Here is a 26031-nt window from a genome sequence, read left to right on the forward strand (position 1 = left end):
TCTCCCATTCACTTGCCTATGACCTCAAACTCAGCACCACGAGAATTTAAACAAGTCTACGATTGCAGTCAGCCGTCCTCAAGACTTTACATTACCACGAGGACAGATCCTGTTGCCATGAAAGTCTTTCACTACATGGAGAAAGTTATTCACTACCAGCTAGAATTCAATTACTACCACAATCACGCGTAGGCAGCCATCATCCATTGCCACTTTCTCACATTCTGGAGAACCATCAAGGTGAACAATCATGATGAGCGATTGTAACAATTTCCGCTCAAAGGCACGACTTTTCGCCATGATCCGCCTCCATTAGAACCCGCGGCGTCAACGTACAAGGCAGAAGTAGTTTTGCGGTAGGTGCATACGAGACCAGACTCAAAAGGTCTGACTGACTGACTGACTAATCGCAGCGCTCGAGCGTCGAAGCCTATGGTGTGGGACGAGGGGGAGGGAGGGTGTCGTCTAAACGTACGAGAGAAGCGCTCGATCCTGTCAAATGGAGTCCACATGGTTAGACAGAAACCCAGGCCCTCATCGCACGCAGGTAACAAGAGGGGTAAGAGAGATTCAGGCGCGCTCTGAATCGAGGCCAATTTTTTTTTTTTTTTTTTCGCGTTGACGAGAACTACAAAGTGCATGGATAGAGCAGTGGAGAAGGGGAAAAAAAAAAGAAAAAGAAAAAGACGACTATGTACCCCTATCCATCGAGACCAAGTCAATCGAGCACTCGGCGTATAGGGTGAAGTGTGCGTGCCGTGCCGCTCGCTGGATGAGACTCGAATCGGTCAAACGTTTCCCCCTACCTGGACGGCAAGATCCCATCTTTTTGGACTCTAGCGTTCTGCCTGTTCCTTCCGGTGGGGTAGGCGACTGGAGTGAGGCCATTTGTGGTCATTGTGGTCGGGGAAACATTTGTTGGCTTCGGTTCACAGTGACAAAGCAATGAATGATGGTCAAAGGGGGGGGGAAAGAAGGAGCTTGTCTTTATCTTGCAAAGTAGGCGAGTGACGGGCGACATTGTCATGCATACATGACACGAGTGTTGCAAACATCATGTACGTGATCTACTAATATCATGGCACTGTCTGTACCATTAGACAGAACAACCCAAAATCGTTACCCGTCAATTCATTCGTCTATTTATGATATCGACAGGGTCCACCCGATGACCCAACGCCTGCTAGCGCTCTTACCCGACCAAACCATCCACACATGTACTCAATGCTTCATATCCCTTGTTCCTTTTACCCAACGTATCAAATCCAATCTCCATCTCAGCATCACTCGTCTTGCCCGTCTATGAATTGTTTGTTTGCGCGCCGGAGAGACCTGCCTGCCTGCCTGCCAAAAAATGAAAAAAGAAAAAAGAGAAGAGAAGAGGGGAAAGGTGGGAATGAAGGGTTGTATGGTCTAGAGGGAAGAGGAGAGCAGCAGCAGCAGCAGCCCAGCCAGCTGGTTGTAGCTTCCTCCCCGCTCCTCTTTCGCATGAGACGGCCGCTCCTTGCGGCGGAGGATTCATGTTCTCCGATGATGCGAGCCGGCTCATCGCCAGGCAAAAGGAGGAGATGCCCAAAGCGCGAGACGCAATTCAATAGCAACGAGGGAATATTCGCCAACATTGAGATTTGAGAAACGATGATTTGCGAAACTTGTGAAAGGTCGAAGCAGTAGAAGAACACAGCGAGATGACAAGCAAGCAAACAGCCAACACTACGGTAAGAGAAACAATGGTCTATCAAGTCACACACAACAGGAGGGGATTATATGGTAGCTGGTTCAAACGACCACAATGACATGGCGTCTCTTTTTGCCATTGATAGGGCGACATTCCGGGTAGAGTATATATATGAAGGGGAAGAAATTCATGAGATGACAAAGCAAAGGAGAGGGAAAAAGATCAAGAGGGACGGACAAGCAGTCAAGTGTGAGTACCTGACCATGGAGTCGCCGAAGAATGATGTTGTTTGGCCTCGATTGTTTTTGACAAATCTGGTCCTCTCCACGACCACCCTTCTCGAGGAAGCTCCATACGAAGCAACGGCCATGGTCATGTCAGACGCCAGAGTCGACCCTGGGTAGAAGGTGAGAGAGGAGGAAGGGACCGGTGAGCCAGATAAATAGCCAATCCATCCAAGGCAAATGGGAAAACAAAGAACGAGACGAACCAGCAGCACTTTAGGCTAAAGCAAGATGTGGTATCTCTTTCAACAAGCAAGGAGAGCGAAAGGGCAAAAGTGAAGAAAGCCAAAGTGGCACACCACAGAAGAGAAGAAGAAGAAGAAGTCGTGACGCGTGCAAGCAACAGGATAGGATCAAGGCGAAAAGAAGCTGTGAAGAGAGGCCCAAGGCTCTGTCTGACAATGTCCAAGTAAGTGCCAGAGCGGAAGCCGCAAGGGGACGGCTCGTCTCATCCGCAGACACATGACGCATGGCAAAGTGTCTGGGGCTTGATGTTGACGTTTGAGCGGGCGGTGAGTGGGCTGGGCGCCGCATCATTTCATAGCCGCCCCCACGGCGATCATTTGTGCGTCTGCCAGGTACGCACTGTTTCTGGCTGCATGGACGGACGGCAGTAAGTCGATCAAGTCCGTGCTAGAGGTACTAGCTCATCCACCTCGTCCATCGTAATCGCTGAGCGTTTGTTCGGTGCGCCAGCTGTTGTCGTCGTACATATCGCCACCAGAGCTTTGTGCGTCAAAGCTACTCCGTCCACTGATGGCATCGTCATCAATGTTGTCGTCATTGTTGCTCGGGGGTAGCGCATCCCATTGTATTCCGGCCAAAGCTGGATATTGCTGGAGCAGCGATTGTGGAAGCGTGAAGCCCATCATAGGGCCACCATGAGTGACGCCCAAGCCCGGCTGCTGGCCTAGCGGATCAAACGGCGAACCTTGCGGGTGCTGGGGCATCATCATGCCCAGGCCCTGTGGCTGTCCAGGCTGCATCATGGGATTGAAGTGCTCCATGCCTGTTTGGTGCTGGTGCTGGGCCTGGCCAGACAAACCCGGAATGTCCCAGCCCTTTTCTGCCGCTTCTTCTTCTAGAAGCGGCCTAATGCACACGCGTCCTGCCTCGCTCCTAAAGTGTCGACCAAGAGCATCTGCGCGAGCAAAGCGACGTGAGCATCCCCAAGAATTGCCGTCCTTGAGCACGCCTCGGCAGACAAACTTCTTCTCGCCACTGTGCAAGCCCTCGTGTCGCTTGCGATCGTGTTGGCGAGCAAAAGCCTTGCCACAAACGCTGCAGACGAATGGGCGCTCATCGGTGTGAGTACGCAAGTGAGAGCGAAGATTGTAGGCGCGGGTAAACCTCTTGGGGCACAGCGAGCATTGGAATGTAGCCGGGTGTTTCTGGGTGCGCTTAGAACCAGTGGCAGCAGTAGCAGTTTCGCTGTGACCTCCAGGACTTGATGCCGTGGACGCGGGATGCGCTGGATTCGGACGATTCGGATCAGCGAGGCCAAGCATGTAGTCGCGATGCGGGATGCTGGAAGTTGAAGATCGGCGTGATGTTTTCCCTACGCCACCGGGAGTTGACGGGCGGGAGACAGATAGTTTCGCAGCATCGGGATGCAGCGAGGATGCGTCGGATGGCGGGCTTGCGGGTTGCCCGGCGCGCATGCTGGCGCTGCTAAATGGATCGGATTTTGCGCGCATGCGATTGCGGGAGCGATCTATTCACCATTAGACTGGCCTACCAAGAGCCTTGGAGTTACTCACTACGGTCAGGTGGGCTCAATGCGTTGGAAGAGTCCTCGGGTTTGGGCGGTTCGAAGCTCTGTTGTCTCGACGGTGGCGCAAAATCAATGTTGATTTCTGGCGGAGACATTTGGTCCGAAGCGCCGTAGTCGGGGGCGTGATCATTGCTCAGTGCCGGGAACGGCTCCTGGCCTGCTCCGGGAAACATGTCCATGCCGTCGCTGCGATTGTTCATGATGGGTGCCAGTCCGTAGTTGTTGGACGCTGTGAAAGGAGGAAGTTGCTGCTGCTGGGGCATGAGACGCGGCGAGATGGCTGGGCTATGTCCTGGGCTGATGCCGGCCTGGTTGTCTGAAAGAGAAAATTGGCCAAAATTGAGGACGTCCTGAAACATGGGATCTTGTTGCGCTCCAAGCAACGGCGACGCGTTGCTGTCGTCGAAGCCGTCGGCGTTGCCGAGGTAGGGCGACGGCTGGGCAGAGGACGACACGTCCGAATAGGTGTCCGAGGGCGCTCTCCGATGGCCTCTAAACTGCATGCCATTCCACTCATTGTGACTGTGCCCAAAGGCCGCGCTCGGATCTAGCGATTGTTGCCGCGAGTGGCCCGACGGAGTGAATGCGCCCTGATTGATGCTGGGAGATGCGTGTGGGCTGTTGCTAGAGTGGCGCATGTCGCCCTGGAGCAGGTGAGGAGGAGTGGGAGAGTGCGCCGCGGTAGACATATGGTTCATAAGATTGGTTGGATCAATGGACTGGTCATGCAATTGTTGGCCGCTGATCTGGCTGTCAAGGAGGATGGAAGGATCGATTGATTGGGGCCCTAATCCGTTGTTCTGAAAGCCTTGCGCACCGAATCCCTCGTTGTCCGCAGCGTTGTTCCCTAAGGCGGTATTGTCCCGGGGATAGATGTTGGTCTGGGGTCCGAACTGAGGGCTTGTCGCGTTGGATGGCAGACCTTGAAGAAAGTTGTGGTTCGCGATGTCCGGCTGCTGAGGGTACTGCGACTGAGCGGGCGACAGGTAGTTGGGAGACAGATCGAACGAGGGGTTATTCGAGTGATCAAAGGATGTAGAGTGGTTGAAATCAGGCACCAACGAAGCGCCGTCGAGGCCAAGACCGGTGACGTTTTGATAACCGGCGTGTGGCGAAGGGGAGTTGTTCTGACTTATATGAGGGTGGTGACCCTGCGAGGGCGAGCGGCCGCGCTGGTGGGCGTCCATGATGGGTGGGAGGGATGTGGTGGAGGTCTTTGAGTTGGCTGATGGGCTCAGACCATAACATGGAGGAATCGGATTGGGCGGAGAGCGGGAGGAGCGGTGCGCAGGGCAGGCACAGGCACGCGACAGGCCGGGCTTGCGACAACTGGGCCGGGGGGGGGGGGGGGGGGGGGGGGGGGGGGGGGGGGGGGGGGGGGGAGCGGAGGACAGCGGAGTCGAGGCTTGGTTGATGTCGGTGGTGAGAAGTTGGCCTCGCGACTCAGCCCGGGGGGCGCAGCAGCTGAGAGGGTGGGAGCGGGACGGCGGTAGGTCAGTCAGCGCAGGCGACTTTAAGGCAGCGAAGCCTTGTGTGCGACGAGGTCCTGGAGGGCACACGAGAGGGGCCAAATATAGCCGGACAACAGGAATTGCGATTTGCGGAGAGAGATTTGCGAAAGAAGAGGTAGAGGGCGCGGTTGGCGGTGGGGGCCGCCGAGTACTAAGTGCGGCGCGCGGACGGTGAATTAGGCCGAGCGGGCCCCAGGTAGTGGTGCAGCCAGTGGCGGATATGTGGAGGATAAGTAGTCGATAGCTTCGGCGGGCGGGTAGGCAGGTGCAGCCAACGCTTGAAGGGGTTGGTTGGTGGTGGTGGTGGTGGTGGTGGTGGTTGTCGTGGTGGTGATGACGGCTATGATGCTGGAGAAGAGACAGAGAGAGAGAGAGAGAGAGAGAGAGAGAGAGAGAGAGAGAGAGCGGCGTGTTCAAGAGTCTTTCTGACAAACGGCGGGCGTAGGAGGGCAAGGGCAGTGGCTGGTGGCGGGCACGGGCCGGCTCCACTGGCTCTGTTTTGCGCGCAACTCTCGTATGGTGCTACTAAGGTAGGTACATGTAGCTTTACATACAGACTCGGTCATAGTGCAGAGCTGAGCGACCGAGGAGATGCTCAAGTTGAAACACGTATTGGGACTTTGACTCGTCGGCTATTGCTCTCTTTCCAGATTTTGATGTCGATTGGTCGTGCCGCCGCTGCACTGCCACATGGTGACCAAGCGAGCCCAGGGCAGAGTTCAAGGCACAATTCACCCATCTCCAGCTTCATCTTCATCATCAAACACTTGGTTCGCGCGGGTGATCGTCGCCGTTGCAGCATGCTATTCTTAGCAGTCTGTCGTTGTGCCTGTGCCTGTGCCTGTGCCTGTGGATTCTGCGGGAATATCTAGTAGTGCGCCGCCCAAAGTCGTTGGTTTCAGCCTTGCTGCCCCACGTGAGATGCAATTGGAATTTGATGCCTTGGGCGTTTTTCTCGCAATTACATCATAAAGCAAACACTGTCTGCACGAGTACATGCTATAGAACCCGCCTCACCATGCGCCGGTTATTCACCTCACTCTCGACACCGGCCGGCTAGTCCATGGATGCCTCTCAAACTAAACGGCACTCGATTCCAAATGCCAACGCCTGGCGCTGACGCGTCCTCGTCGTCGAAACTATACGTACCTCCAGGCAGACATTTAACCAAGAGGCCAAGCCGCTACCACCCTTGTCCTCTCTTCCTTTCAACCTCCCGCCCGCTACCCGCATCGACATCTCGTCCTGACTCGGCGCTTTCAGCTCTTCAAGGGACCACGACGTGCGTACTCGATGATGCATTGACGCAATAATCGGCCCATTGCCATTCCGTGACATCCTATCTTTGCGACCATCAGATTCAGTTGCCCAATTGAGCCAATGCTCTCCCGTCATACGCGCGCGCCAGTGCATGGCATCTTTTTTTGGCCGGCGAGACCAATCCCGAAACCAAAAAAAGCAATGGTGCAGCATAAAAAAAAAAAATTGAAAAAAAATAAATAAATAAAACCCCCCGAAATAAAATCCGGCAACTCGCGCATAGTCTGGGTCAGAACTGCGTTGGCGTTCCCGACAAGACGTTGAACCGTCCCCGTTCCTTGCCTCGCACCGTCACACAGCCACACGGGGCGCTCCAGTGGCATCATCGTCCCGCCGGAGAGGAAGGGGGCGGGGGGGCTTGCTTGCTTGCGTGCGTGCGTGCCTGCGCCTCACTTACCCACCTACCTACCACCGACCGTACTGTGGTGCCTCAGTCTCTCCGTCCCTTGAAGTCCGGTCCGTCAACCTGACTGACTCCTCGACCGAGCCCTGTCTCACTCTCCTACATACCTAATGATGCTATCGTTGTAGTGAGGGTCATCATCGTCATGGTCTTTACCCACACGTTGCTCCTTTCTTTCTCTATGGATGCCAACGCCCTGCAATCCCCGGGTGATCCACTTCTTCTTCTTCTTCTTCTTCTTCTTCTTCTTGTCCGTTCATCATTATCTTCATTCCAATCTCAGGAAACACTTCTTTGGAGGGAAAATGCCGCACGATACCATCTAAGCCTCTTCCATTTACTACGCTTTCCTACTTTTGCACCTCCATGTCGGTTCATCGTTTTGCCAGAAGACATAACCATCATCTGAGATCCTGATTCGTTGAACCCTCTGCCCTGTTTTCAGGACGTCGTTGCTGCTCTAGCGCACTAATGCATCCCTTGCCTGCCGTTGACCCTTCCTCTTATTCTCGTCTCCACGCTAACATCATTGACGGCCCATTCTCGACATTTCGTACTGCAGCTAGGAAGAAGGGGGAGATGCTGACTCTGCTTTGCTCACTCAAAAGTCCAATGGTATGAATGTGAGAGGATTAGCAACGGATGAAAAGAGGCAGAATGAAAAAGAAGTCTAGGGGCACCACTAAGGCGCACACGAAATGCGCTAACCCCGTCATGTCCAGACGTGCGTAGTGAGAGAAAGATGATAGGACGGCAGCAGCGGTAAAAGGGACCCTTTGTGGCGGTGGTAGTCAGTGTCGACGCCGGCCGTAGTGTGAAAACGGGCCCCGCAGTACGATGGATGGATATCATCAGCCAGCACCGCCACCCCTTGGGACCACCAACGCCGGACATGAATCTGCCCCGCGTGCGACTGCCCTCATCAAAGAGCTCTTCGCACGAAAGCACAAAAGTACCCCGTCATCTCCTCACCCGAACTTGAGTCCCATGCTTGGATCCCACGTCCGGTGCTGTGCTTCTGCCCCGGACGACTGCTGCGGTGCTGTCGCGGCGCCGCCTGCAGGGGGCCCACCGAAGCGGATGCCCATGTCCGGCGACCACATGCCGTTGGTCGAGGGGCCAGCAGCGCCCGCCTGCACGCCCTCGACGAAGCTGGCGCGAGTGGGTGTTGGAGCGGGCAGAGGCGTCGCCGTCCCGCTACCGAGCGGCTGCTGCTGCTGCTGCTGCTGCTGTTGCGGAGAAGAGGCTGCATCTCCGCCGGCGGCATCGAACGACGACGGGACGGGCTGCCCGGCAAGCATGCTCGCTCGGACCTGCCTTTCGCGCTCGCCCTTGAGCTGCTCCTCGCGCCGTCGGCCCTCCTCGCGGATCACGAGGCCCTCCATGCCCTCGACAATGTCGCGCTCGCCGCTCGCTGCCTCGGCGCGGCGCGCATATGCAAAGGCGCGCGCGTCCTCGCGGAACCGGCCCACCACCTTGGCCAGGTCGTTGTAGAACTTGCGCCCTACGTCGAGATTAGAAATGACCTCCTTGTATTTGAAGTAGGCGTTCTCCAGCTTCTGCAGCGCCGCCTCACGGTCTGAGGATGACTTGTTGGTGCTGGGCGCGCGTGCGGCGTTGAAGGCAGCATTGGCTGCTGTTAGGCGTGATACTAGTGTCGACTGAAGCTGGGACTCGGAGGAGAGAAGCTCGCTTGTTTCGGGGTTCCAGTTTTCTTCAAGATGTGCGCTGAAGAGGCCCTCGAATTGGATTGCTTCAATGGGCTGCATAGGGTATGCTCTCTCGAGACGGGCAGTCTCGAAGAGAAGCGAAGGTGCTGTACGTATAATGTCAGCATATTGCCGAGAGCCAATGTTGGTGTTGCAGCAGGGACTAGGCTTACTTATGTCGTCTTGCTTGGCCCTGGCCTTCAAAGCCTCAGTCTTCTTCTTCCGCCGGCTCTCAAACCGCGCCACTTCATTCAGGCATCCTCGCAGCTTACTCGCCTCCCGCTCCACTTCCGCCGTCATGGTCACCCGTCGACTGCTTGGAACAAACGATTCCAGATCCCGGTCCGTGCCGCTCAGCAGCCGTATCAAGGATTCGTTTTCCTTGACCTTGCCCTGCACGATGCCATCGCTATTGGCCGCGCTGTTCAGATAGCCTTCAATCTCGCTAAGTTGAGCATAGAGCTTCTTGGCCGCCTCTGCGGACGGAGCGCGTGTCCAGCGGTCTGTCCCGTACTTTCGGCGAGCGCGCTCATCCTCGGCGGCTTCGCTCCTCAGTAGATCTACGCCTTCTTGATAGACGGCGCGGTCTGACTCTTTCAATCCTTCCGTCTCGTCGATGGACCGGTAGATGCGGTCAAGGCCACCTTGTTGGCGGATTTCCTCTGCATGTGACACAAGTCCCGGCGGTAAGCCCAGGGGCTTCTCCAGCGCCTGCAGAGACCCTGGGAGGTGGAGGGACTTTAGGACCCTGCAAATCGTTAGCTCAGCCTCGATAGTTGTGGCAGTGCAGCCTTGACGTACTCGTGTATCCGTGCCGTGAGATCTTCCAGCTCTTCTATTGTCTTGTTTACCAAACGGTCCCGGCGGTCGGCATAGATGCTTGCAGCGACGTGCACGGAGTACGGCACCAATTTGGAAAACAGTGGCCGTCCAAGCTCACCATTATCCCCGAGCATCGACAAGGGGTCGGAAACTTCCTTGGGAACTCTGGCCGCTACCATGCTCGCTCGGTCAAGAGTCTTGAGCTCGGACTTTGGGGGCACAGGCACTAGTAAAGCTGGTCAATTGGCCAGTTCTCTGCGCAAGCCAAGGATGGACATACAAAGATAGATCATGTCGTTATCCTTTTCTGCGCGCTTCAAGTCCTCCGACACTCTGTTTCTGAGGCCGTTCAAATCAGCTTGGACCGCTTTACTTATATAACGGGCTTCTTTGAGCGCCTCATTCGCGCAGTTTAGGCTGTCTCGTAATCTTGCCACTTCTTCGCCATATTTTCGCTTTTCGAGGCAATCAAGCGCTGCCCTAAATTGTGCCGCCGCTGCAAAGTGGTGGTGCTTCGCTGTCGTGTGATGTATCCATTCGCTGCTTATAGCATTCGACTTGATTCCCCAGTCCCCGGAAGCGACGTATAGGTCTGATACTTTGGCCGCCAGCTTTGATATCGAAGCGTCCTTGAGGCCGTCCTTCACAGCTTTCTGCCAGAAGCATTCTTGCGCTTGCGCCAACATGAGATGTTCAAGGCTTTCCAATGTCATAGTATCCATATCTTCGGGTGGTGCTGTCCGCAGATCGGGTATAACGGTGGTTTTGAGGTGTGAGAGGACTCCTGCGGATACGCAAAAATAGTTGCAGGCCAGCTTGAGGCCGTCAGAGGTAGTTCGGTTGGTGGAGGTGGCGAGCTGTGAGTACATGGCAGCGAGATTGAATAGGATGTTGGCCAATTCGAAGCGGATATTGTTCTCGGATGCTATTCTCGCGGAATCAGCACTGCTAAGATTCAACCGCTGCGCGTCATTATACTTGGCCGTTGTGTGTTGTAGCCTAGGGCAGGATACCACATGAACTCGACACCAATCTGAATTACCGTAAGCCTTGGAGGATTGGACGAGGGTAGAGCCCACATACATCTACAGGAAATTTTCCGCCTATCCAAACCAGCTGGGCGGCATAGGCCTGCAGTTTCCTGACCCCGCTCGCATGAGGCTCTATAGAATTGATGGCGCTGGATCGCAACGAATCGATGGCGTCGAGGTCGGCCGTGAACATGTCCGGATGCTGGTCATACTTGCTAGAAATGTACTGCTTGATCGAGTCGGACAAGGTCACAGCGTGCGAGCGCCGGAATGGCAGGTGGAGCATGTTTCTGGGTAAAGATCAGTCGCGCTATCAATGTGTTGGTCAAAGGGAGGACGCACGAAGCCATTCTGCGGCGTTTGGGCAAGGTAAGGCCTGCCAGGCTGGAGGTTGTTTACCACTGTTGCGGCTCACGAAAGGAAGCGGGACGTCTTCGGTCGGGCGGTGACGTCTGCCAGGGTGCGACTGGACTGCACGCCTGGACCTGACGCTCTGCGATCACCACGCGCCTCTCCACATGGAGCATGGAGAGGGGCGTTGCATTTACCCAAACTACAATGGTTTCAGAGTGGATGCCCATGCCAGTGACAGGTCAGCAATGAGCTGACGGGACCATAGCATGGAAGCGAGGGCGTCGTTTGTCCACATCGTCTCAGAAAACGCGCGCTTTGCGGAACTCCGACCACGCTTATAAACCCCGTGAGCCAACAAGCACGCAACATACAACGACTCCTTTCTCCACACCCCTAGCACCCCCACCTCGTCAGCTCCATATTCTTCCTCGCAAAGACCACCGAAGCCTTCGACACCAACAACTATCCACCATGTCTGAGCACGTCTACAAGTTCAACGTCACCATGAGCTGCAGCGGCTGCTCTGGTGCCATTGACCGTGTCCTCAAAAGGCTCGATGGTAAGTAGGCCCCGGGTTCCAGGCGCCCCCCTCGTCTGACCCTCTTTGTAACTCGCTCTAATCACTTTGGCTACGCAGGCGTCAAGTCGCACAACATTTCGCTCGAGTCGCAAACCGCAGAAGTCGTCGCCGCCGATTCGCTCGACTACGACACTGTTCTGAACACCATCAAGAAGACGGGCAAGAAGGTCAACTCTGGCGAGGCTGACGGACAAACGAAGAGCGTCGAATAGAGGGCGAGGGGAAGTGGTGACGAATGATTGGCCCTGTTCATGGGACTTTTTTGAATTCATGAAATGCAAGGCACACGTTTTATTTCAATCATGTGTGCGCAAAGTGCTCGCAAGGACGAACGTTGATTGTGATGGTATCCTCCAGGAACGTCAACACCTGCAACAGCGTCAGCGAAGACAAACCCATCATCCATCGACAAAGATCAATGCCTGCCAGGTCTCAGACATTCAGGGTTCTGGGTTTGTGTTGGCCTTGAGCCCTGAGCACATTACCCCACCTGCTCATGCCCCTCAACACCAAGGACACATTCCCGACTCTTGCCTGAGACAGAAACTTGGTGACTTGGTATTGCTTGCACACTTCTCGATTCTGCTGATCATCCTGATCCGCTTGCGTGGGCGTGCTCCTGCATATTCAAATCTCCAATCTGAAGCAACATACATCACCACTGCTTTCCATCAGTTGATCTCAATAGGTCGATTCATGGCCTGCAGCCATCCGCACCGTCCCGTCCTGGAGAGCGGAGATAGCTCCTGGTCGCAACACAAAATGAGCACATGCAGCAGCGCGAGCGAAAAGGACGCATGTGACTAAATACAGACGAGCCCGGGCGCTTCCAGTAAGAAAACTAACATTACTGGAAAGGGAAGGCTTGTCGGCCCAAAGCGAACCCACAACACTCACGGCGGAAACTGAGGATGCAGCGGGATTAGAAAGGGCGACTATTTCGTTCTTGGTCCTCCAGCTCGAAATATAAAGAGCATACCCTCTGCGCGCGAGACATCAACCGCAGAAGGTGCTGTTCGAGACCTGTAGTTTTATGTAGATGGGCAAAAGAAGAGCCTGAGAGAACGACAGGTTTTGTCTGCCGCGCCGACCTGACCTGTGGGGAGCACGTGATGTCAACGGGCCCAACCGGAAGTGGCGCGGCCCGAGCGGTCCGGTCCAGCAACGTCATCGGTTCCTTATGGGTTCCTTCATTCCAGTTGTCCTCGACCTCGGGCAACCCTTGACCCTCAGCTTTCTAAATTCTTTCGACAACCAGCATGCAGTTGATATCAAGTCAAACCTTTCCTGGATACTCGAAGGTGATGCGCGCCATAGCGCAACAATGCAGATTTCTGCTCCATCATGACTACCCATCGAGCCGTCAATAGGTATACGCGTCCTCAGTCATGTGATGACAAAAACCTTTCTCCCATTTGGCTTTCAACGTTCCGGACAAAATTGGAACAGAGCATCTTGGGGCTTCAAGTCAAAAAGCTAGAATTGCCAAGCCGAAATTGGCCCGCTTCTAGAAGCCAGCAACAATGCTTCCGACACGGTTGGGCTGAATGCTGCAAGGAACCCTGACGGGCGAAATTATGCCGACAATGGCAATTTGAAAGACGCTATTGCACACATCCAAGCCACAATGATTCCCCTGCCTCTTATTGTCATTCAACTTGGATCAAAGATACTAACAATCCCACGTAGATGTTGATTTTGTTAGTGAGTGGGAAGCATGCAACGGCCTGATCCTTGTCGAACCTTTGCCCCGTTAAACTTTCACCTAGATGCTGCACGTGCGGTCAACTCACAATATCTATTTTAGTTACTAAAGCTTCAGTCTAGAAGTCACTCCACTAAGATGGTCTTTTCATCACGCAGACACGCGAACTGAAAGTCATAGTAATGTTTATCCTGTTAGATTAGTCTATCCTAAGCACGGTGGCGGCAAGTACCGGTGCTCTCATTTCTCCCATGACGGCACAAAACCACCCACTTCTTTACGCTAATAAATATAGTGATCACTCAGCTCACTGCATAGTCACACATCAGACGGACCGATTATACTAAGGTGTTAGTGTCTCCCTTTACTGTGTCTTTGAATGATGGGGCCTCACTGAGAGTGCTCGTGATGGGTTATGACTATGTGATATTTTTAGGATCCTCTATATGTACATCCTTAGAATTTTGATAGTCAACTCCGAACGCGGGTTGTGAAGTACCTAAGAATCCACTACTAAGGTAAACATCCACCTGCGAACTCCAATGTTCGCCGGAAAGGCGTCTTGCCTAAGCTTAGCAGTCATTACTCACATGCTGACTACTTAATCGATACGGCTGACTCGTCAACACTGCGCCGCATCAATTTCCTTTTCGGCAATCAATCTAGCTTCATTTTCATTCCTCATCTTCCTCCACCACACCATTCCTGATTGACGCAACATCGCTACGCAACAGCCTGGAAAGCATGAGTCGTCATTCTGCGGGCATTATTGAAAAGCCTTATACTGAGTTGACCAGTGTGGCTCACTCCTTGGCGATGGACAATTTGCGGCGGCCCTCTGACATGAAGACATTGTTTCTCCGCCACATGCGCATTTCCGGTAAAGCATAAAGCTGGCCTATCAATTTACCATTCCGGGACAACACGACAAGCACGTCGCCTTGATATCGTGGACCAAATTTCCGAAAACGGCTTGAATGGCGCATTATCTCATAATATTGATTTTGACATTTGACTTCTCAGCTTTGAGCTAACAGCCGCCTGCAGTGCGCATGGACCTCGTTCGTTCGCCCTTGTCCAAGGACATAGGAACACTACCTGCACGGATTCTGCGGCTCTGTGTCGGAGAGACACGCAATGCTGTTGGCCTGGAGCATGGCTGGGTGAAGTGACGATATGGTGACGCGTTTCTTCAACTGCTCAGGGGATATATCTCTGCAACCTGTTCGACGACAACAACCAGCTGGCCTTCCCTTCGTCCCGAAACAACACATTCACCTTCAAGATCAGAGATGAGGATCTTCCAAGACAACGGCCAGTCCGGAGTGGCTTCATTGAAGCTTACCTCGAGCGTTTTCTCCGCGCCCGTTTTTTTGCTTCCATTGTTTGGCCGATCAAGCTTCCGATCAGGATACGTCGTACCATCGTCCTAGTGGAAGAACAAGCAGAATTCGACTCGACGATCACGAATAGAGCCTGGAATCAGCTCAAAGTCATCAAAATATCGATATTGCCTAGGTTCGACTTCTCAATCACAAGAGATTAGCCTTTGTATCTGATGCTCTTCCTCTTTAGTGAAGCGGCGAGCAAGATGCATCAGTTGGGATAAGAGTTCTGAACTTTTAGTCAGGCAACCTGCTTAGAGGTCTGATTCTTACTTTTCCACCCCAGTATCTAATGTTAATTCTATCTATATGTGAAATACTATGCCTTAGTAACGGGTGTAGAGACAGATTCCCATGTCCCTAATTAGCTAGGGTGATATCAGAGGGGAAGAGTAAACAAAGTCTCCCAGTGTGTAAACATAATCTCCTATCTTTCTTGCGTTCTTTCACTCAAAAATTACTGACGCTGGAAACCGGCGGGAGAGTAGAACGCAATACATGTCCGCGCATCAATGGAAAAGCGCGAATATGTTGCTTTCGGATCGCGGTTCCTGGCTCTTGGTACTGACAAACGTTCCTGAATCCACAAAGTTACTTCGACGGCACGGGCGAGATGTGGCCTGGTTTCCTTGTCGGCAATACCTCTCAATGGCGAACCCTACCAGGAACGCGCCGGAGGAGACCAATGGCGACTCGGATAGATCCGCCCAAATATACCAGCCAATCCTCAAAGGTCTTGCGCTCCAGTCAACACCAACATACTCTTACCCCAAAAAGCAACTTACCAGAAAGGTTATGGCGGAGGAAAGAACACTGCTGTATACCCAATTGTATCCTTAGAGGCAAACTACGACTACGACCTTGATGCTTGTTGACTTCCCGTCGTACCTTCGGCTTAACGCTGGGAAACTTCGCCATGACAGCACAAGCAAACTTCCAATATTCCCCTCTCTAAGTCGCCGAACAGGCAGCTTGACGCACAGACTTCCTGCGTTCCTCTTTTGTCTCTACTTTCGGCCAAGAGACGGATGATCGAAAGATTGCTATGGCAGAGTGGGGAAGAGCCTCAGAATCTGTGTACTATATAGAAGAGGCGAATTTCTCGACTTCTGAATACAAGCGCTGGACATATACCCATTTACCTCTTCTGCAAATCAATAATACATTGACACTCGGTCTCCCCTCAGCGCTATTTGAAAATGCGTTTCCTCAACTTCCTGCCCTTTGCTGCCGCTTTGGTCGCTGCCGCACCTGCAGCTCAACCTCCTACCAAGGACCTCATAAAACGCGAAGACCACGTTTGCAGTGAAAGTGGCGGCGGCGGTTCAGTGTCGGGATGCTTCAATCCTGACCACGATGACAAGTACAACTACGACAAGTACGACGTTGAGGGCGTCGTCGTCTACGACTTCAAATTCGAGGGCACGCTCGAATACTACGAGGTCGAATTCCAGGTCTTCAACCCGAACACGGAATGGTACACTTCTTGCAAGTCTGGTGTTCAAAATGCCAGAGACTTCCAGCGCTGCGAGCGCGCCAGGACGGCCTTCGTCATTAACGTTGACGATGAGGAGATTGTCACAAAGGAGACGGTTACTGCCTACGTCAAGCTTGTCTGGGTGTATGCGGAAGGGCAAGTCCACCGTATTTTACTTCTGACTTGAACCGATCTGACGGATCATCTAGTGCTCTTCCGCGTGCTTTAACCAAGAAGAAGGGTCACCATGGCAATGAGGACGAGTACAAGGGCCTCATGTACGTCCAGATTGGCGAACTCACCTTCGAAATCACTTGCACCAAGACGACCAGGACGTCGACCATTGGCGGCGGCAGCGACCACGGGGATGACGAAGACGACATGATCTGCACCGACCATGGACAGTACTGCTATGCAAAACCGATCGAAAGCAGCAGCTCCAAGAAGGACGATGAAGAGAAGCATGGCCATGAGAAGCACGAGCACGAGCACGAGAAGCATGACCACGAGAAGAGGGCCATTTATAAGAGGCACATCTCCAAGAAGGAGACCGAGATCAAGTGCCACTTCGAGGGCGAGCTCACCATTGTCGCGATCGCCCTTAGGAAGGGCGATTGGGATGGCAGGGACGCCTAGAAACTGGTGGAGTGGAATGCCTCGGTTCGTGGAAGTAAGCCTGCGCTCCCCTTCCCTCCTCACCAATGCCCTTGGAGGCTTGCTAACATGCATACCCAAAGAGTCCACGGACTTCGACGGAAGACATGGTTCTGCGTTTTGGTGTTGTCCTTCGGGTCTTTCTTGGGACGGGCGTTTTGAGCAGCTCCTACGGATGGATAGAGGATCTGTATCCGCTCATTAGCATTGTAATTGAAGTAATTTCTTGTTAAACATGCTTTCCGTGTCCGTCTACGCTGCCTTGTGTGTCGTGCAACCCTTGCTGTCTCCCAGCCTAAAGTCGCTCGCCGAGTATCCTCATGTGTTAGAGAGATAATGGCAGGTAACGACTACGCTTCTCTCCTGGAGGAGACAAATGTCACCCAAACTCCTCCTCCTTGGTGTCGCAGACGAGTCCAGTCGCTCCAGCTAGATCGGTCGCACAATTCGGATACCGCAACAAGCAAGCAAAACGACAGCGCATAACGCAATTCCCCGGATGAGCTAATCGAAACCTTCCGGAACCTGCCCACCTCTCAAGAGATGGCGGTGCCGCGACTCACCAACAAACAAACAAACCCATCCGCAGCACAGCTCTTGCCTCACCTCGGACGAAGCGCAAATGGCAAGGCCGTCTGAAAGTCACGTCAACGACTCGCAGAGAAAAGTGCAGCTGGCCTTCACATCGACTCCTGGCATGAAAAAGGCATTTCGTGTCAGCGTGCAGTGCCTATGACTAGGAACCGAAATCGAAGGCGAGGCAATGACGGAGAAGGCATGTGGTAGTGAAGCGTTAAAATGGGGAGGAAAGCGACTTGGCGCGGTGCGGCGAAAGTGTTGATGTTTTTCTGCGGTAGTGGCGGAAATGAGGTAATTCTTTGCACTTGAGAGAATTTGCCGGTGACGATTGAGGGATGTAGAACCTACCTACCCGAGACGCCACTGATTTGGTATGGACACTGGCACAGTGGTTGCGTTTTGTTGCCACGGACGACGACGGACTGCATACTTCAGAGACGATGAGAGGTAACGAGCAATTTGACAAATTACTTACGTTGCGAAGATGATGATGATGACAGGGGGAGCAAAAAGGCAGAAAGGAAGAACGGAAGAAAAGAAAGCAGCATCCTAGAGAGTATCGACCAATGCTCACGCGAACAAGAGAAAAGGTGTCACCCTGCGGTGGAGCTTTCTTTGTGGAAATGCGACGATAACGACAACAAGAACAAGGCTTGATGAATGAATGACAGACGCGAAGCAAAACAAGTCGGACGAACAGACGAGAAGAGGAAATGAAATGACGGGAGGAAAAGAGAGAAAGCGCGCATAATTGGTGGCGCTGTGCATCCATCCGCATCCGAATCCGCAATCCGCAAAACGCCCACGCTGACCCAGCGTATCGAACCGATTCAAAGCAAAAGAGAAAAAAGACTAGCATAGACAAATGAAATGAGTCCCCGAGCGGGCACTTTCCGGTGCTGATGGTGGGACGAGATAAGTCTTCCTCTTCCGATACTCGGTGTTGCTCGTCTCATGCACTCCATCATTCAACCAACCTCCCACCGACTCATCTCACAAATAAACCCACCCACTGACACTGCCCGACCCCTCCCAACTTCCCCTCGCCCTCGCCCTTCTCCCATCATCTCCACCACCAGCACTACCATCAGAACCCGCACCCGCACCCGCATCCGCATCCGCAGCAGCACGCGCAGCAAGCGCGCTCCTCAACAGCCTCGCCCTCGCCATGCGCTCCTCGCCCGCCTCCTCGGCCAGCGGTCCCGCCATCTCGGCCAGCACGGCCTGCAGCAGCGCCGTCTTGCGCAGCGAGCGCTGGCTCGCGACGCGGCGGACGCGCGTGGAGCCGTAGAGCGAGGGCGAGAGCGGCGAGGGGAGCGATGTGGAGCGGGGACTTGAATAAGAAGATGATGTCGAAGAGGCTGTGGGCGAGCGGTTTCTGCGGGAGAGAGGTGGGGATGCGGATGGTGAAGGTGAAGGTGAGAGTGGAGAGCGTGGTGTTGTGTTTGGCGTAGGAGAGGGGGTGGGCGGGAGGGGCAGCGATGACAGGGAGGGAGAGGGGGGAGACGATGGTGATGGGGACGCTGCGAACAGGGGTAGCGGCGCCTCCTTGTCATCTACTTCCTCTGGAACGAGACCAAGAGACCGAATGCTCGAGAGCGAGAGAGCCGTCGAGACAGTCGAGCCCGTCGCTGCCGTCGATGAAGCTCCCCCCGCAGACGACAGTGCCGTTAGTGATGATGACGCCGATGCTTATCGTTAGCGTTAATATGACACTATAACGACCCCTACAGCTGTAGCTACATGTGTATGTACATATGAATCGCGCTAAGATGACTCTACTATACGTACTTAATATAATATCTTTAATATCTTATAAGGTATAGTAGTAGTAATTTTAGTAGTAAACTATTAAGTATATTTATAATTACCTAATTCTAGTTATATAAAGTAGTTATTTAAATAGATAGTTATTATAAGGTAATAGGGCTAATACTACTATACTAGCTAGCCTAAAAAGGTATAGTAAGTAAGATAGTAGCTATCTTACTTAGTTAGTCTATATACTAGGGTAGTAGTATAATATAACCCCCCTCTTAAAGGAATATATCCTTATATTTAGAACCTATTTAGCTATAAAGTAGATATAAGTTAGTACTAATAGGGAATTAGTCTACTAATATATAGTATAAGGTAGTAGGACTAATACTACTATACTAGCTAACCTAAAAAGATATAGTAAGTAAGATAGTAGCTATTATAATAGCTATTAGACGCTAGTAACATGAGTATATTATAACTACGCCCTTACGTGATCACTTAATAAGCCGAAGATAATTATAACTAAGCTATATAAACCGGCTAAGCCGTATAAGCTAGTAGTACTAATAGATAATAAATACTTCTAAGGATATATAGCCTACTTAATAGCTAATAAAACTTTACGCGGTAATAAGAAGATTAATTTCTTATCTATTTTAATAACGTAACTAAAGTAGTAATTCACATAGTAAAGAGAGAGTTTAGTTCTTATTTTACTTCTTATATAAATATATATAGAAGATAGAAGAGTATATAGTATCTTCTATATTTATAATAATTAAGAAGACTTTACTTAACTTTATCTTTTAACTACTTAACTTTAATTAAGTTCTTTTTAATTTTATATATATCTAACTAAGTAGATAGCCTCTAGGTGAAAGCCTATATATTAGCCGCTTAATGATTCATAATAGATATAGAAGATTATTCTAGGTATTATCCCCATCCTACTTTTTTATCACCTAAGGGAGGTATTAGAATACCTAAACTAGGTATACTATATATATAGCCTAAGCCTTATATATAACTATCTATTATTTAAGAAGGAAATTTAAGTTATCTTAGTAAGGCGCATTAGTATTATCTAAGGACTAAAGAGCATTAAGTATATATTAACTATAGAAGTCTTTATAAGGCTATAGTATAGTATATAAATATTAAGGAGGCATCCTCTCTATACCTACTTATAAGAAAGTAGAAGACTATTCTATGCGTAGATAGTATAGCTAAGAATTAAGCCTATATAACTAGTACTTAAGAGGAGTCTAGTAGTTAATAATAAATACCCTTATATAGAGGTACTAAATTACCTTATAAATTAGAGGAAGGAAGAGGATAGGTGCTCCCCTTCTTATTATAATCTTTTTACTCCCTATTACCGGTTAAGCTTAATATATAAGTATAAGAGAAAGGTCTTTTTTACGTAATATAATTTTAGGTTAAAGAAGCTTTTAGGCATATTCTACTAGAAGAAGCTAATAACTATTAATCTAAGATTACTCCTCTTATAAAGGGATAAACCTAGGATATTACTATTTATATAAAGATATAAATTAAGACTCTTAAATAAGTTATCCTTAACTTAGTAAAAAGGATTATAAGTCATTAAACTTTATTACATAAAGATACTATTAAGTTAATAAGTTTATAGTATTTAGAAGAGAATAGATCCTAGAAGAAGAAGAAACATATACTAAGAGTGCCTAACCTACCTAAATTAATAAATAGCTAAAACCCTACGTATAAGTATTAGTGGCTCCTTATAAATAATAAAATCTATAGTAATAAGGACTACTTTAAAAGAGGTACTACTATAGATACTAAGGAAGCTATTATAAGTTATATCCTCTCTAGGATATAGGGTAAGGTAGTATAGCATTTAGTACTATTTCTTTATACCTATATAAAGATAGATAATCTAGTCCTTAATACTAACTTATATTACTAGCTTAAGTAAGTATTTAAGAATCTATACTAGTGAAAGGATGTAAAGAAGAAGCTAAAGGACCTTTATTATAAAATTCCTATAGATCTTTAGAAGTTCTAGTTAGAGTTTATATACCTAGCTTTAGAAGCTAACCTTCTATATAAATAATAGAAAGAGGATTTTTACTCTTTATTAGATCCCCTACTATAAACTTATTTAGTAGGAATTAAATAAGATAACTCTATTTCATTTAAAGAATACCTTTAAAAGGTATACCCTATTATATAAAGTATAATTAAGTATTAAAATAGTAGAAATATATCTTTATCATCCTAGGAAGACCGTATAAAGAAATAATAATAGGAATAAGTAGGTAAATCCACTCTTTTAATAGGTAGAAGTTTAAGAGAGTAGCCTTTTTTAAGGTTATTATAGAGATCTACTCCTTACGTAATAACGGAAAATCTAACACGTAAAGGAAAAGCGGAACTCTAAGGTAATATTAGACCCTACTATTAATATAGAAAGTTTAGATACCTTATTTAATAGTGCCTAGAAACTAAAGTAAAGATAGTTAATACTATAATAGAAGAAGAAGGAGAAGAGCATATAATATTAGAACTATACTCTTCTTTATTAGAAAATAATAAGCCTTAGGGGAAGTCTCCTCCCTAAGATATAAGCTTAGAGCTCTATAAATTACTAATTTATAGGTAAATATTCATGACCTTATTAGAGGACACCCGTTTACTATATAAACTATAATTATAGCTAGTAGTCGTGCTATACCTATTTATGCCCTAGTTAATACTAGTATAAATAGATCTAGCTTTATCTACCCTTAACTCCTTCTATAACTTAGGGAATTAGGGATTAAGAAAAGAAAGATTACTAGTAGGAACCTTAAAGTCTCTAGGTTTAACTAACGCATAAATAAGTAACTTAATTTCATTTATTAATTATAATTCCATTTCTAATATTAGCTAGTTATAATATACGCCTTTATACTAGATATTAGGTGCTATAATATTATTCTAGGCTACTAGTTCTTTATATATTATTATATTCTTCTAGATTACCGTAACTAATAACTCATTTAGTTAGATCCTCTAGACTGAATTTCTTTTTTAAATCTTTTAAACATTCTAAAATTATCCGCACGAAGTAAAGTTTTATAAATAAACTAATTAATTTCTTTAATATATATCTCCGATAATATTAAAGTTAATAACTAAGAAACCTTTTTTACTTCTCTTATAGAAATTAACTTACCTATAAAAACACTAAAAGAAGTAGTAGATCTTTATTCTATTATACTAGATAATATTAATGAAGCTAATAAAGATGAAGCTTTTAATAAATACCTTAATAATTATTTACCCTCTAAGTATAAGAACTACCGTGACGTCTTTTTAAAATAAGAGTCTAACTAGCTACTACCTTCTTATACGGGAGTTAATCATTAAATTTCTCTTATATATAAGGATTCTCTATACCTACTAATAAGTCCCCTCTATAGAATGTCTCTAGAATAGCTTACCGCAGTAAAGGAATATATCTAAGAGAATTTAAAGAAAGGATTTATTACTAAGAGCTATATACCCTACGCCTCTCTAGTATTAGTAGTAAAAAAACCTAGAGGTAGTTAGCGAATTTATATTAACTACTAATAGTTAAATGATTAGATAAAGAAAGACTTATATCCTTTACCTCTTATCTTAGAACTCTTATAGAGAGTAGGTAAAGGAAAGGTCTATATAAAACTAGACATTTAATAAGCTTTCTATTAAATCTAACTTTAAGAATAGTCTAAAGAATATACTACCTTCTATATAAGATACGGACTATTTAAATACTACATTTTACCTTTTAGGCTAAGTAATAGGCCTACTACTTTTTAACATTTTATTAACTAAGTTCTCTTTAACTATTTAGATGATTTCGTTATTACTTTTATAGATAATATTCTTATTATTTCTAAAAACCCGTATAATTATACTTAACACATCATTAAAGTTCTATAACGATTACGTAAAGTAGGACTATAAGCTAATATAAAAAAGAGTAAGTTTTTAACTACTTATATGAAATTCTTAGGATATATTATCTCTACTAAGGGTATATTAATAGACCCGTAAAAAATTAAACCTATTCGTACCTAGTAATTACCTATAACCCTTTAATCCCTTTAGTCTTTCTTAGGATTCTATAACTTCTATTAGAGATTCCTCCCTAACTATAGATGAATTAGCCGGCTACTAGAAAAACTATATTTAAAAGTAAAGTAGTAATAACTTAGGCTAGTTAAGGAAGAATCTTTTAGGAATCTTAGGAAACTAATATATAGTAAATTACTACTTATAAACTATAATCTAACTTTAGATACTTATACGGAAATAGATATAAGTAATAGAGTAGTTACGGGAGTTCTATTATAATATTAAGAAAATTATGAATGGAAACTAGTATCCTTTTATTCTAAGGTAATATTAGACGCTAAATTCCGCTACGGAATACCTAATAAAGAACTCCTAGCTATTATATAAGGACTAGAGGAATAGAGATCTATGCTTATAGGCCTTTATAAACCTTTTCTTATAATTATAGACTATTAAGCATTAGAATACTTTACTTCTAAGTGCTAATTATCCGCATAATAAGTAAGATAGGCTAAGTAACTTACTAAGTACTAAGTCTAGTTTACCTACTAACTAGGAAAGGAAAACATTATTATAGATATTCTTATAAGAAAGTAAGAGTAACTTAAGACTTAAAAAGAGAAAGTAAAGGCCGTATAAGAGTAGTATCTCATTCCTACTTCCTAGATAGTCCTACTTATGATGATGGAGCTAGAAGTTTCTCTACTAATAATTTTCCTTAATGAACTCCTCTACGTGAATAGAGAAAACCTAGATCTTAAACTATAGAGAGAAATAGCCCGTCTTTAACCGGAAAATGAATCATATTAGAAGCTATAGGATGGATTACTTCTTTACTATAGCATATTAGTCATTCCTAACTAGGATAACCTTTACGTAAGAATAATTAAAGTAATATATACTACTTACGTTACTACCCATCCTAGAATTAATAAAATGTAAAAGCTATTATGGTAATACTATTACTAGCCTAGCTAGACTTACATAATTAAGAGATATAGCTAAAACTACTATATTTACCGCCGGAACTATGAATTTACTAATAAGATATCTAGCCTTCTATATCCTCTACTAATTCCTAATAGTCCCTAGTAATACCTAGCTATAGATTTTAAAGAGATGCCGTAAGACTAAAAGGGATTTAATTATATCCTTATTATTATAGACTAGTTATCCTAAAGAACCTTTAGTTTACCTTATATGAAGAAAATTAACGCTAAAGGAGTATCTTAACTTTTTTATAATTACGTCTACTAAATTTTCGGAAATCCTAAAAGTATACTATTAGATTAAGGTCCTTAGTTCATTTTAGCCTTCGCGTAGGAGCTATATAAATTAACTAGTATTAAATAACACTTTAATTTATGTTAGAGGCCTAAGAATAAGTCTAGACTGTTCTAGACTCTTCTAGACCTCTTCTATTACTAAGAACTTATTCCTACGGGTTCTTTTAGATTCTAGCCCTTATTCTAGATTGTCTTATTACTAAGGCCTAGAATCTTCTAGTCTAGATTAATTAGAAATCGTCTTCTATTAATAGAAGAACCTATTACTAATTACCTAGAGATAGAACTCTCTAGAATCTATAGGTTCTTCTATATAAACACCCTTAGGTAGCCTGCTAGTTAGTCCTTTAAGGAAGTTCTCTTATAGTAAAGAATCTACTACATTCTCTACTATAAACCATCTACCATACGGTATATAATAAAGATATTACTTATCTTTATAGAACACCGCTAATAGGTTATGAGCCCGGCTAATAGTAATCTATAGATTACTATATAGCTTGCCTTATAATTTATAAGTAGGATTTTACTTCCTTCCCTACTTATAAGAAAGAATATACTATTCTTTCTATACTAGACCGCTCTTATAAGTAAGGCTTAGTAAGACTATCTCGGTAGATAGCTATTAAGCTAAACTTATAAAGAAGTCTAGGGAAAGCCTACTTATTTATATAAGTAAGGCATTTTTAGGGTAAGGACTAGTATCCTAAGCCCTATCCTTAGGCTCTTAGCCTATCGAATTTTTCCTAGGACCGTCGGGCCTATATCTACCTAGGATTTTATTCTAGAACCTTCTAGTAGTCTAGAATAGCCTTATTTACTACCTATTCTTTACCTTTCTCTACCTTTCTCCGGATTTCCTCACATTTCTATTAACTACGTTAATATAAGGTGTGGCTGCGCGGCCTCTATACCATATTAGGCCTAAGCGTTACCCGTTTACACTAGTTCCCGCTAGTGTCTTAGCACGAGGAACACTAAAACTTCACGACACTTCGAAACGTTTTCGACCCGCATCGAACCGAATACTTTGCTTAGTAAGCAAAGTAGTATACCGTTTTAAAGAGAAAAACTCGGCGGACAAGTATCTAAAATTAGATTCCTTATATCTCTACTCCCGGCTAAGTTATTAGAGCAAACATCGAAACTCTAATAAACTCCCTACTTTCTATTAGGTGCATCAGGCCCATTAGCACCTAATAAACTTCGAGACTTCATACACTTATAGTTTCCGCTTAAAACTATAAGTACATAGAGTTTTATACTCTAAAGACCTCTATAAGGTATAAAATGTCTAATATACCTTAAGAAAGGAACATCTTCTACTAGGAAATATAGGAAAAGAATTCCCTAGCATTCCTAAACTTAAAGGCCCTGAGAACTAGGAGTCTTAGCGATCTACTATAAATGATATAGTGATTATAGAAGGGCTAAAAGCCCATCTAGACTCTAAATCTTAACCTAAAGTAGAAGATCCTACCTAGGAGGTTAATAATGCTAGAATAAGGACTTTCATTAGGACCTCTATAGATCCTAAACTTTATTCTAGCATTGCCTATTATAGAACTGCAAGTTCTATAGGAGAAGCCCTTAGAAAAAGATGTAAATCTAAGGGACTTTTATAGGAAGTCT

General features: G+C 47.1%; 5 protein-coding genes across 5 annotated transcripts; 2 read left to right on the top strand and 3 right to left on the bottom strand.

The window, feature by feature from the left end:
• Positions 1-2331: 2331 nt before the first annotated feature.
• On the bottom strand, positions 2332-5075 carry IWZ02DRAFT_118175 (C2H2 type zinc finger domain-containing protein). The gene is made up of 2 exons (XM_066761438.1): positions 3723-5075; positions 2332-3676 (listed from the first exon to the last, which is right to left on the bottom strand). The coding sequence occupies exons 1-2, from the start codon at positions 4921-4923 to the stop codon at positions 2610-2612; spliced, it is 2268 nt and encodes a 755-aa protein (XP_066625745.1). The 5' UTR covers positions 4924-5075; the 3' UTR covers positions 2332-2609.
• A 2583-nt stretch (positions 5076-7658) lies between these two features.
• IWZ02DRAFT_118227 (BRO1-like domain-containing protein) lies at positions 7659-10989 on the bottom strand. The gene is made up of 6 exons (XM_066761439.1): positions 10875-10989; positions 10585-10822; positions 10480-10534; positions 9782-10426; positions 9481-9727; positions 7659-9427 (listed from the first exon to the last, which is right to left on the bottom strand). Exons 1-6 carry the CDS (start codon positions 10880-10882, stop codon positions 7939-7941), a joined length of 2682 nt encoding a protein of 893 aa, XP_066625746.1. The 5' UTR covers positions 10883-10989; the 3' UTR covers positions 7659-7938.
• Positions 10990-11357: 368 nt separating this feature from the next.
• Positions 11358-11678, top strand: IWZ02DRAFT_370959 (putative iron/copper transporter Atx1; the record flags this gene model as incomplete). Its single annotated transcript, XM_066764529.1, has 2 exons — positions 11358-11445; positions 11524-11678. 2 exons carry the CDS (start codon positions 11358-11360, stop codon positions 11676-11678), a joined length of 243 nt encoding a protein of 80 aa, XP_066625747.1.
• A 4077-nt stretch (positions 11679-15755) lies between these two features.
• On the top strand, positions 15756-16669 carry IWZ02DRAFT_487087 (uncharacterized protein; the record flags this gene model as incomplete). Its single annotated transcript, XM_066769327.1, has 2 exons — positions 15756-16177; positions 16243-16669. The coding sequence occupies 2 exons, from the start codon at positions 15756-15758 to the stop codon at positions 16667-16669; spliced, it is 849 nt and encodes a 282-aa protein (XP_066625748.1).
• A 526-nt stretch (positions 16670-17195) lies between these two features.
• IWZ02DRAFT_118342 (uncharacterized protein) lies at positions 17196-18280 on the bottom strand. Its single transcript, XM_066761440.1, has 2 exons — positions 17619-18280; positions 17196-17379 (listed from the first exon to the last, which is right to left on the bottom strand). The coding sequence occupies exons 1-2, from the start codon at positions 18123-18125 to the stop codon at positions 17368-17370; spliced, it is 519 nt and encodes a 172-aa protein (XP_066625749.1). The 5' UTR covers positions 18126-18280; the 3' UTR covers positions 17196-17367.
• Between the last annotated feature and the right edge of the window lie 7751 nt (positions 18281-26031).

The sequence above is a fragment of the Phyllosticta citriasiana genome (assembly GCF_038021145.1).
Source record: "Phyllosticta citriasiana strain CBS 120426 chromosome Unknown IWZ02scaffold_2, whole genome shotgun sequence".
NCBI lineage: Eukaryota > Fungi > Ascomycota > Dothideomycetes > Botryosphaeriales > Phyllostictaceae > Phyllosticta > Phyllosticta citriasiana.